This window comes from Thermobia domestica, chromosome 12 (genome assembly GCF_964235325.1).
Source record: "Thermobia domestica chromosome 12, izTheDome1.hap1.1, whole genome shotgun sequence".
Lineage (NCBI taxonomy): Eukaryota > Metazoa > Arthropoda > Insecta > Zygentoma > Lepismatidae > Thermobia > Thermobia domestica.
In genome coordinates, this window is record NC_137465.1 from 148,306,584 (window position 1) to 148,318,781 (window position 12,198).

At 32.5% G+C, this 12,198-nt stretch overlaps 1 protein-coding gene across 4 annotated transcripts in view; it reads right to left on the reverse strand.

The window, feature by feature from the left end:
- Positions 1-4,837: 4,837 nt before the first annotated feature.
- Positions 4,838-12,198, reverse strand: part of LOC145666727 (uncharacterized) — a 100,316-nt gene continuing 92,955 nt past the window's right edge. For all 4 annotated transcript variants that reach the window (XM_081734252.1, XM_081734253.1, XM_081734254.1 and 1 more), the window contains 3 exons: positions 9,734-10,114; positions 7,715-7,776; positions 4,838-5,443 (listed from right to left, as the gene is read on the reverse strand). In XM_081734252.1, the coding sequence (XP_081590378.1) occupies positions 5,312-5,443; positions 7,715-7,776; positions 9,734-10,114 (575 nt within the window). In that variant the 3' untranslated portion in view covers positions 4,838-5,311. The remainder of the gene's footprint in view (positions 5,444-7,714; positions 7,777-9,733; positions 10,115-12,198) is intronic.

The window sequence follows — 12,198 nt, forward strand, 5'->3', positions numbered from 1 at the left end:
TAATGCTACTGAAATTTTAGGAAGGCATATTTTTAGAAGAATCATATTCAAGTCATCCTTCGGTTTCCTTTGTGCTGTTAATTTAAAATATGTAAAGATTATTTGAATAAGATGAAATATTAAAATTAGTCTTAATTAAAAAAATTGAAATTGATCCTCCTATCAAAAGATACTGACTGTTTCTACGAAATTTAAACTAAAATTGGTTCTAGGAACCTAATTAAAAATACAAGTAACAAAACATCAATCACTACCTAGGTTTATTGTTTTTAGAGATTTATTATTTTAAATTTATTTCTTAATACCAATGTTTGTGTTTGTATTTTCATTGCTAATTACTGAGTTACTTGTAGCGGAAATTCTCAAGGATTATTTTAATACACAGAATATATATATATATATATATATATATATATATATATATATATATATATATATATTAGAGAGAGAGAGATAAATTCCAAATATCTTTAGCTATTTTGCTGAATAAATTGTTTTAAGAGTCCAACTTTTAAAAAAAAGTTTAAAAATAGATACTCGCCATATGTGTGACAAAATGTATGAACTTATATCAGTTGTTCAAATCTTGCTTTACTTTCTTTTCAACTATGTTCTAACCAAGAGCGTCATTTGAGGAGGGCAGTTGCACCCTTAGAAAAACAAGTGTGTTTTAAAAAGAAGTTTTATATTACGTTAAGAAACAAGTGAGTTTCGTTTCACAGTGTGAAACTACAGTAGACTTCCAAGCTATGGGAATTCTATACTCAAACCGGGAGTAGTACATCTGTAAGTACTGGTTGCAATAGATTAATAAGATCAAAGATAGAATCTGTTCCTCGGATACTGAATCCGTTTCAAAAAGCCATTACTCGCTATGCCTCAGGGTCGGACTGGCTGCTAGTTGGTTCCAGCGGCTGACATTGTGTCCCACCCCTACCTCCAACCACCATTACCCCAACTGCCCACTGTTTTCCGACGATAAAAGCACACTTATTATCTTAGATAAAGCACACTGTTCTTTAGTATATACACCGTACATCATGCCATAAAGATCATAATATAAAATCAGGGTATATGTTATGTAACAATATTTATGAGAATAACACCAACAGTAATTATTAGCATACATTTTGTTCATCTCGCCTTGGGATGGCTGAAATTTATAATTTGTTAATAAAGAACTACGGACAAATTAATATAAAGTTAGCACTGGCAGTTTTAGAATTCGTGAACAAAGGGTACGATAAGCTACAAAGGAACGCTCACTGCACGTAGCCCGAAATATTTTTCCGGATGGATATATCTTCCGAAACAAGCATGACAAAATAATCTCGTAAGGACACTAATATAAGCAAGCACTTGTGGTCCACAAACTATGTCAAGCACCCAGATTGGGTGCATTTATACAAATCGTGTGCACAGGCCTACAGGGTGGTTGTAATGGAATTATCTATTATGGTTGCGACGTGATAAAAGAAAGAAATTTTCAATAGTAAATCTTAATATTGCTATTAGAAGGTGAGATAATGAATTTTCATCTCGATTTACGTAATTCCAAATAGATGAGACTTCCTTTTTTTTTTAATTAAAATTTTCCATTTGGCTCCCTTTTGATTTGTCCCCTGTCTGGGCGGCAATCGCCGCCTAGCCAAACTGGGCTAGTCCGGGCCTGCTATACCATACTGTTTTTCTTCTGTTGTGATAAATATTGAAACCAGAAGTGTTTAATTTGAATCGCTTCTGGACTGAATACTTAAGGGAGGAGAAAGAACCTACTTGTGGAAAGCTGAATCGAGTGCAAAAAACTGCATCTCGATATCTCTTACAGTTTTTACTCGACGGAAATCAGTACTGAAACCAAAAATAGTAAATTTTAACCACTTTTGATTTTGGTAGAATGTTTTAGGCTGTGATGGTACGTTGAGACCTTGCATCGTTTGTAGAAAACAGCTTAACGCTATATAGTACCATTTTTGTTCTATAGCGATAAATGTTGAAACCAGAAATCGTAAATTTGAACCATTTGCGGTTTGAATGCAGGGTTAATGGATGAAAGCTATTCCGGGAAACTGAATCGAATCTCTCTTATCGTTTTTGCTTTCTATGAAAATTAGTATTGAAAATAGTACTCTATGAAAATACTAGTAAATTTTAACCAGTTGTCTTGGTTGCGCGTTGTGTCGAAATGCTCTCTTGAAATACTGAATCCATTGAAAAAAAAAAAAAACGCTTGCAGCTTTTATCAGTTTTGTTCTATGTCGTTAAACGTCGAAATCGGAAATGCCTAATTTGAACCACTTCCGGTTTGAATAGAGGGTTAATTTAGAAGATTGAAACTATTCCTGAGACAATGAATCTATTGCAAGAAAAAAATCTCTTACCGTTTTTGCTCCGATACCTGTCACCAGACAGACGAACGGACAAAGCCGTTCTATAAAACACTTTGGCATAGCATAGTTTGGAAATCTAAAAATGGCAGTCTTATGTCAGTGAACAACCTTGACCCCACACCCCTGGCAACTTGAAATGACATTACTGGTTCTGACATAGAGAAAGCAAGTCGATCTAAATGTGTATTTTATTTCCTGAAATTTTAAACCCTTTTGGACGTATGTTACCAGAAAATAGCGGAATGTTTTCAAGTATTACTTTCTCGCACCATGCTGATTTCGATGGGTTTTTAATAGTTCCGAGAAGGGTTACCAAACAAAGACTTGTGGGGACACTCGAATTAGCAGTGCAACAGGCCTAATTGACGAAACAAGTGAAACTGACAGTCACTGCAGTCTATTCGTAGGTATGAAATTCCTCCTACTGTCATCTCTTTTTTTCTAATCGTTCTAAATTTAAAATATAAATCATGTATTACATTTGAGTCTTAATTTATTTATATATATATATATATTAAGTATAGTTGTGTTTTGACCGTACATGATACAGACAAGCAAATTACGCCGTTCTAACAATTTCATTGTTAGAATGTTCATAACAACTTCTAATCCTGTATGTTACAAAAGTGCAGGGAAAATGAGGTCTAGGGAATTCGTAAGAATTTAAGTAGTAGTAGTTTTTTTTTTTTTTTTTTTTTTTTTTTTTAATATTTTGGACAGTCTAGGTTACCAGAAGTGTACAACACCTATATTCAAGCAAAGCATCAATGCAATACGTTTATGACTAAGAAAAAGCGTGCAAAACTACATGGATAACCTATAACTATTTCAGTCTATATTTCCGGTACACTTGGACGTAGAAGGGAGAAACTTTGCATACTTCTACAAAGATACAAGTTTCACTTGAATGCTTTATTCATTCGTCAGATAGTATACGACAAATGTCAAATAATCAAACAATACATGAACTTCATTTGCGTATAAAAAAAAAAAAAAAAATCCTACTTATCTTTTATATAGTTGAGGATTATGTCCCGCTCTTCTCGCCAAAATGTGTTAACATTTTTTCTATCCCCTTAACTAAACTAAAATTCCATCTACCGAGTCCAAATTCAATGTAGCACCCTAGTACAGTTATAACCTAGAACAAACTTTAATGTCACAAATAATATATAATGTGCGTCAAAGCGATCATGGCCGCCTGAAGCTTTCGGAACAATTCTTCACACAAGGTTGCGGTCCACTGAGATAGTACGGCCTCCTGGTCGAAAAAGGCTAGTATCTGGATTCGGTCCGAATATAAAACAGCAACTTACAGTAGCCCAAATACCGAAATTGATCGGGAGCAGTCGAGCGGTCCTGCTAGCGTTGTAGATGGAGTACTGAAAGTGCATGGCAGTATCTGTTAATGGGGGAATTACATCACACAAAAACAAACTTTGTCATAATTTCTTATCTCTACTAAGTCAAGTACTTAATAGTAAGTTATATTAAAAGAAAAAAAAAAAACTGGATTGTACGCTTCGCTGATTTGGTATGGAATGATCCAGGGACAGTGTCATTGTTCTTTGAAAAACAGTTCATTGGAAACGAAACATAAATTACTTGTATCATACGATCTCTAGGAAAATCCCTTAATTATGATCTTAAAATTGTATAAATATTTATGTTGTCCCTGTAAAATTGCACTCAGAGTTTTACTTTGATCTACCTAGGTAATGTGATAACTTGTGTATCACTTTTAAACTATTAACATTAATGAATTTAGGCTGGCAATCGTGATAAGAACTAAGAGTTTCACAACAAGAACTATAAATAAAATCGACAAAATTTGATAAAAATTACTATTCTCGTTTTAACTTGATTGTGATGCATTTATTTAGGTCTCTCCATAAATGTATAATAATTGTGATAAGGATATTAATAAAAGACTTTCAGTTATTAATTACATTGTAACTTCTATTCTTATACTTTAAAAATGCTTACTTAAAGTCAAGAGCTAGAGTAGGTAAAAATATATAGGTAGGTCTATTACCTCGGCCCAACATTGAACTAACTATAATATGGACATTATAAGGTTAGAAATCAGATTTGCATCAAGTACCGGTATAACCAAGTTTCAAATTTGTCTTAAATGATTGTGACCTTAATGGTAACGTGCAGTTTTACTATACGGATCCATAGTAGTAGTAGTAGTAGAAGAAGAAGAAACGGGTTAGAAGCCCTGCAAGGGTTTGTTGGGTTCTGTTCTCGACATAAAATGGGCAAATTAACGACTTCCCCAAATTTTTCCGTACATTTTACAATTTGTGGATCCGTATAGTAAAAACAGCACCAATGGTAATATTCAATTAGCCACTAAAATTTAGAATCTTTCCCTTTCCAATAAAAAAAAATATGTATAATATCATATTTTTGTTATTTTTCAGAATAAATTCAGGTATAGCTTATCTTTATTTAATTTGTTTATTCATATATTTATATACACTATAAAACATTAAATGCAGTCCTTTGTAATAAAACATTATAAATTGTACAGATTAGATCTACTTTACAATGGTAAAAAAAACGAGATATAAACTTCATATCAAAGTTATCCAAGTGAAATTTCGAAGTTCGCATCAGGTATATCAACTGTATGCCTTGCAAGTCTGACAATGAAATATGCTATCCCTACGGTAACTTTTGTCAAGAGTCTGTAGAAACCGTCCTTACTTAACAGTGCAAATTAAAACACAAAATAAATGTCAAATATGTGACAATAATACATTAACCGTTATTTTATGTATCAGTACAATTTCCAAATGTATTATAACCAGATCTGGTCGCAACAAATTCAGACAGTATTCTGAATATTCCATATAACGTGAGTTCTTTTTGTGTGGAAACTGTTTTCCTTATTTCGAATGATAAGATTTTTTTCAAGTTGGCTGTTCTTGATTTGAGGTGGGAGGATTAACGGGAATATTCCTTGGCCGTCTTCGTAAAGTGCTTAAAATATTCTGCAATTCCATTACAGGCGCTGGAGTTTCCTGCTTTTTCTCTTGCCGTCTCTGAAAATGTAAAAATATACATTAATGACATTTTTGCCTAGAAATAACAGATACAAAATCTAGCAACCAATTACTATATTCGCAATTAGTTTAATGCGTCATCAATATGAAGCATGTAAGATATTTGAGAGAGTAATTCTGAGGATGTATGTACAGCGCCTGACTGTTGCTAGTGGTGTGTCAAATAATCGTCTATAGTACGTCAGGATAGGTAGAAAGAGTGTTAAAGCAAAATGGGAGAAGACTCAGTTTCAAAGAGACCAAATTCTGGATCAACGGTAAGTTGGCGCAAGTGTACTTAAGGTGACCATGATATCGTAGGTGTATTGCTGGGACCAGCGTCCAGGCGGCGATGTCCTACAGAACTCACAAAAAAACTCTGCAAAGAGTAATAAAAGCCTGAGTGATATGGATCACCCAACAGTGAAGGGATTGCCGAGCACTGAAGAAGACTGTAAAAAAGAACCGTACAGCGAATGTGGCGAAAGTGACTGCAAAACTTAATCAGTGCCTAGAATAGCCTATTGCGACAATCAAAGTCTGACACGAGTTGTGTAACATGATCATTTGCGGTCGAATTACAATTTCCGAACCGCCAATCACCCATTGGGAACATGCAAAATGAATCGTCGATAATTGGAAATGAATAACATGGAATGATGAATTCTCTTTTACCTTATTTAGAACGACAGGCTATGTTTATGTGTGGCAGCCGCCTAAACAAGCTTACTCTCCGAACTATTTCCTCTGTGAAAAGAAACATGGCAGCAGCCATGTGATGCTGTGCGTCCCAGATCCTTTGTATTCCATGGGTCCTGTGATTACGCTCACAGAATGCATCACTACTGTGAGTGATTATGTAAACATTTAGGTAACCACTTTCGGCCAATAGCATAATTTTCTATAATGGTAATGCGTTAATTCACTTGCTGGAGCTGTTGAAGTGGGGTTTCATTAACATACATTACTCTGTAAGTTCTATGACGACAATAAATGATTTTCTTTCTTATTTAAATACGTATGAAAACATATATCAGTATATATGTATATATATATATATAGTCACGTTTATTAGCTATCTTCTTCCTTTGGAAAAGTTCTTTTCAAATCAAACATCTCTTATTTTCTAATTTAACAACAGCATACTTACTCGGAAATACTCTGAATTGTGAGCAAAACACGCTAATAAATAAATAAATTGGAATAAACCACAACACTGCCCTTGGACCACCCAAGACCCCCGAACTCAACATTACTGAACAGCTGCGGTTAACCATGAAACTCAGACCCCAGAGCAGATATCCTTCTATTCTTGCTAATAGAACTGAATATTGCATTGCATGAGAAACTGTACAACATTTCTTTGGAAACTACTAGCGACTAAGATTCCTCTATTACACGACGAATCAGTAGATATTTTCTCTGCACGATAAGCATGGTCTATGTCGCAATAGTCTGGTAAATTATATTTTCTTAAAGTATTTCCATTATTTTGAAAACATAATGTAACTAAACACTTATAAACGTTTTATTTTTGTTGTATTTTAACTTCAAATTTAAAATTAATTATCAAAAAAAAAAAAAAAAAAAAATATGAACAAAATAAAATAAATCTTTTACATATTTCAGATCAAAAATCTATTTTAAAATATTAAAAATTAAGTAATTTTGTTTGTAAATTCATTTTATATGATAAAGACAGTTTAGTTTAACTTACATAATGAACTTTCGTATTATGTAAATCTTGCGTTAACAAATTCCATTTTGTAGATAAATCCAATTTTTTTAGTTGATCTTTCAATAGCATAGTTTTACGTCATAATTATAGATGCTTTAAATAACAACTTCAACAAAAGTAATAGTATAAAACTTCAAAATATTCCAAGATAGCATGGTGTGTTACCAAATATTATATTGTTAGCTGTTTTAATGTAATTTAGAAATTAAAACATTTTATTTTTATTTTCCAATCATCATAGTTTATATTAGTTCAAGTCTAAAAAATAACAATTTCATTAAATAATATTTTTTTATAAACTTCCAAGTAACTGTATTATAAAACAACAGCTTCAATTAAAAAAAAAAAAAACCTCAGATTTACTTAAAAACTCTGTTGACTGCCAAAAATGTTTCAACACATAAGACAATTCTATCTAAAATACTCTTCTATCTATAATGTAAAACCTACCGCAAAGAACCCCATTAAAATTTCAAATATAAACTTTAAACATAACCACAATAATATAACAAGTAATGATAAAATATATTTACCTCTGTAGTCTTCAATGTAAATCTCCCTCCCTTAATTTGGTTTATGATTTCATCAATTGACCCTTGAGAAAATAGAGAAAAAAGTATCATCACTAGATCGGAAAAGAAATCAAATTAAGACATTTTCAGTAGATTAAAATAAAAGATATAACTCAACACATTAATAAGACAAAGGAAGGGTTACAAGATTAAACGTTGTTGATCAGACCACGATGGAGAAGTTTCATTGAGAGAGAGAGAGAATAGAAACTTGAAACTTCATGGGAAACAACCGCAAGAAATTATTGAAGATACATAGTCACATTACCGTAGAGATTATTATATTGTTGCAAATAATAATGTTCATACATTGTTGTCAGTCTACTAGCTTATGCTTAAAGAAAGAAAATTAGTCCATTCCATTAACAATTATAAGTTTGTAATAGACTTACAATGCCAAATGATAAACTTACAAAATGAAATACAAACTTATTAGAGAGGAGAAATTGTTGATTGGCATTTTCCCAGTCTTTTTCTTTCTTTTCGCATGAAGACATACGAAAGTATGCACAAATTCATTTTTCTTTCTATTTATTGGTAATATGATGGATTAGCCTTTTATTTTTTACATCTGTCATGTAACAATGAAACATTGTACTTTTTAATGTACACATTTGCTGCACATTTTTCATGATAAACATTTAAGATTTATATATAAAAACAGTTTGTGTATGCACGTGTGAGTATTGCCTGCGGGTATCATTTGAGCACAGTTAGGTGGAATTGTTAGCCCAGTACAAGAGGAATAGGATAGTTAAGTTCTGTTCAACTATGGTTTAAAGAAATATAATAATCTGGAACATTTGAACTGAAGAAACAGTGAGAATTACATTTACCATATATACTAATAACACATTGCTCGCTATTCCTTTTAATAATGTCCTTTTCAGTCTTCTAGAATAAACTCCAATACATTTAAACGGAGAACAAATACGGAGACATCCAAGAAGTTCAAAAGATGTCGACTAAAACACTGTTTTTATTCTGTGAATGAATTTATAATTCAACATATTCATTACATAATGAATTTCTACATGTGTACCGAGTATTATAAATAAAGTACACCGTCTCAATACTATTAATTACTTATGATTCTAAAATCAGTTATTACACTCAAAATACAATTATGTATGACAGCTGCAGCATCTGCATACAGAATAAGTATTTTTCTCATCAGTGGATAAGTCATTAATACGCACGAATTGGTGGAATATATATGATTATAAAGAAATGAATTGCATTTAAGATATCTCGCCGGCTACATAACATATTTCCAATTGGTGATGTGACCAGCACTTGCTTCTCAACGCCATTACTGCTGGATTTCTTGACCAATAGCCTGTTTCTTAAATGGTTTCCCAATCACCTCAACGTCACATGAACAGAGAAATTTCCGGAATAATAATATCACATCACTTTCAGAAGCTCCTCTTAGTCCCAGAAAGATTACAGCGAACATAGAACTAGTCTTTCTTGTAAATTTAGATATTAAAATGTATTCATATGAAGCGTTCGGGTAAGAAGCCAAAAGGCTGAACTTAAAAGTTAGTGCAGCCTGGACGCTAGGAAATTAAATTTCAAGTGTTCGATGAGTAATATCAAACTGTTCTATGGCTAGTCTTGCCCGAGAGACGTGATTTGTAGCAGTCTCGTTTTAAAAAAGTGCCGTCAACTTGGTTTATAGTTTCGAAAAGTGTCTTTCTTTCGGTAAAACTCTTTCTCGTCTCATCAAGAAAATTCTATTTCGTCTCGTCTCGTGATTTTATGTATAGTTTGTTGAAGCTACTCCTATTTCTCTCAGAAAATAGGATTTCAAAATAAATGAACGATTGTTTCAACGTTGAGAGTGCATTTTCAGGAAACAAGCTTTTTCTGAGTTCACCTTAACTATTCGGATCTACAAGTGCTAACGGAAATGTCTGAGGACAGATTGGTGTTCAGTGTGTCTCAGTATTATTGTATAATGCATTTCTAACTTACCTCCTTGTGAGTTTGTAGTTTTGGGTAGAGGCTGAGGTTTCTTGGCGATCCCAAGCATATTGGCCATGTCCACAACTGGATTGGATGCCTTCTCTTGTTGAGGAAAAGAGATAGTGCTTCTATACGTGACAGGTTGTGAAGTTGGAGGGAGAGGTGGTGGTGGCGGTGGGGGTGGAAGAGAAATCTCTGATGATGATGATGATGATGATTCAGCTGTTGTATTAAACGGAGGAGGAGGTGGAGGAGGAGGAATGACTGGCTGAGTGAATGATGATGGGCGTGCCAGATGAAAGGCAGGAAGAGGAGGTGGTAATGGCGGAGGGGGTGGAGGGGCCTCTTGAAGTCTATCTCTTTCTTCTAATTCACACTTCAATTTGTTAACTGAAACGAAAATAAATACAATAAAGAATAACTCAAGCATGTTGCATCGTCAATAACGTCACAACCACATGAAATATTCAGAAACATAGTAGTAAAGAAATATAACGAGCTAAATAACATTTATACCTATAGGAATGAAGTTTCGTATGTGATTTTTCACTTCCAAAATATTACCTTACGAATGTAGAGCGAGCATTCCTCAGTTTCCTGGCGGTACGGTTTAGGTTTATTATTAAAGATATGAACTGACACCTGTTTATATTACATTGTAAGCGACTCTATTTACTGCGTCAAATATTGTACTGTTTCGGTATTCCATGAAACCTTCCTCAGCAGATCTAGGCAACTTAACGTGCAACGCATCACACTTTTAGAATTTTATCTTGTACGATTTAAATTAAGTTCTTTTATTTATTAATGTATCATATTAATAGTTTAGTATTCATTTCAGTTCATTTCTAGATGTAAATATCATTAATATACCACAATAAATTGTTTAAGACAACTAATGCTCAAAATATGAAAATCTTCATGAATGGAAAGCTACATACGAACCCCCCTAATAATGAATTCATGTCATTTCATCATTAATTTAGTTATAGATTATTATTCATTTATACTTATGTATCAATATTATAACATTTTGACGATGTCTATTGCTATGTATCTTAACGACAACAAAATTCTTTATTATTATTATTTCGTGTGCACAGTAAACAATGGTAGGCGAAAAAAAAAGTTTGCTAATATTTGACAATGTAAATCTTTTGTACTCAAATGATCCTTTTTTGAAAGCCTTGTTGCTGTGAAAAACTGACGCAGAAGATTCTTATGAACACTTAGAATTTTGTGCTAGTTCGTAGAAATCTTGCTCACTTTTAATAGGCATTTTGCAAAAATGCTGTTATAATCTTAAATCTACGATTAAACGTTAGTTGATATTTGTACATTAAAAATTCGATGACTACATACTTCTTGAACTTGTCAAGAGTTTGATATAAACAAATGTTTATATACTAAATACTTAGCCAACTTATTACGAAGTAGAACTCTTGTTTTTGAGTGTCTTTTGTTTGTACAGTACAATACAGTTAATAGTACATTAAATATTAGTAATAAATAAGGGCATATGTTTGCAAATTCTTATGTTTGTTTTACTTACTATAAATATTAAAAAAGCACTAAGTTACGCGACATAGTAATGCAAACTTTGAATTTATTAATCATTTAGTAATCAGCCACTTAGAATTAAGTTCCTTTATTTGCTAGTGTATCAAATTATTAGTTTAATATTATATTCATTTCTGGATTTAAATATGATTAATATGCTATACTAAATTGTTTAAGACAACTCATCCTCAAAATACGTAAGCTACATACGAATATCCCTTCCCATTTACATTTATTGTTATATTTTTAGTTAAAAAAAAAGAAAGAAAAAAGCTTAACATCAGACAACAGTGTCGTGGAGTACATTGTAACGAACTAAATAACATTTATAGGAACAGTTTTTTTTTTTTCTTTCTTTCTTTAGCTAAATGGAAATCAGACCTAGCGAAACTTCAAAATATAGATTCAATAATAAAATAGTTATTGCCTACTGTAAAAGACAAAGGGTCATAATTTAAAGAACACTCGGGAGGTTATTTCTTATGAAAATTAAAAGCTCTAGTAAACGTAGATTGAAAAACCTCCTTTCAGAGTTATAAATCACCGAAAATCCGAAAAACCATTTTTTGCAAAATGCCCTAATTTGAAAACTGTAGAACTTATTGTAAGCAAGTCGAGGTATTACACGGAGACTAGTATGCATTCTATTTAAATATCCATGTTTCAGAATCCTCCAGTACTTGCGCAACAAATTGTGTGGTGGAAGATTGGGTAAAATCATACATTTTTAAGTACTAAGTCAATATTCGTTTCACTGGTACCGGATGATTGTATAATCGTGTAATTCTTGGCCCGCTTTAAGTATATATATGATAATGAAACGTAACTTGCAATAACTTAGTGAAATATTTCTCTGCAAAATTCTTAGTGAAGAATTTTGGTCTGTATTAGCACTGTAACACCAAATACTGATA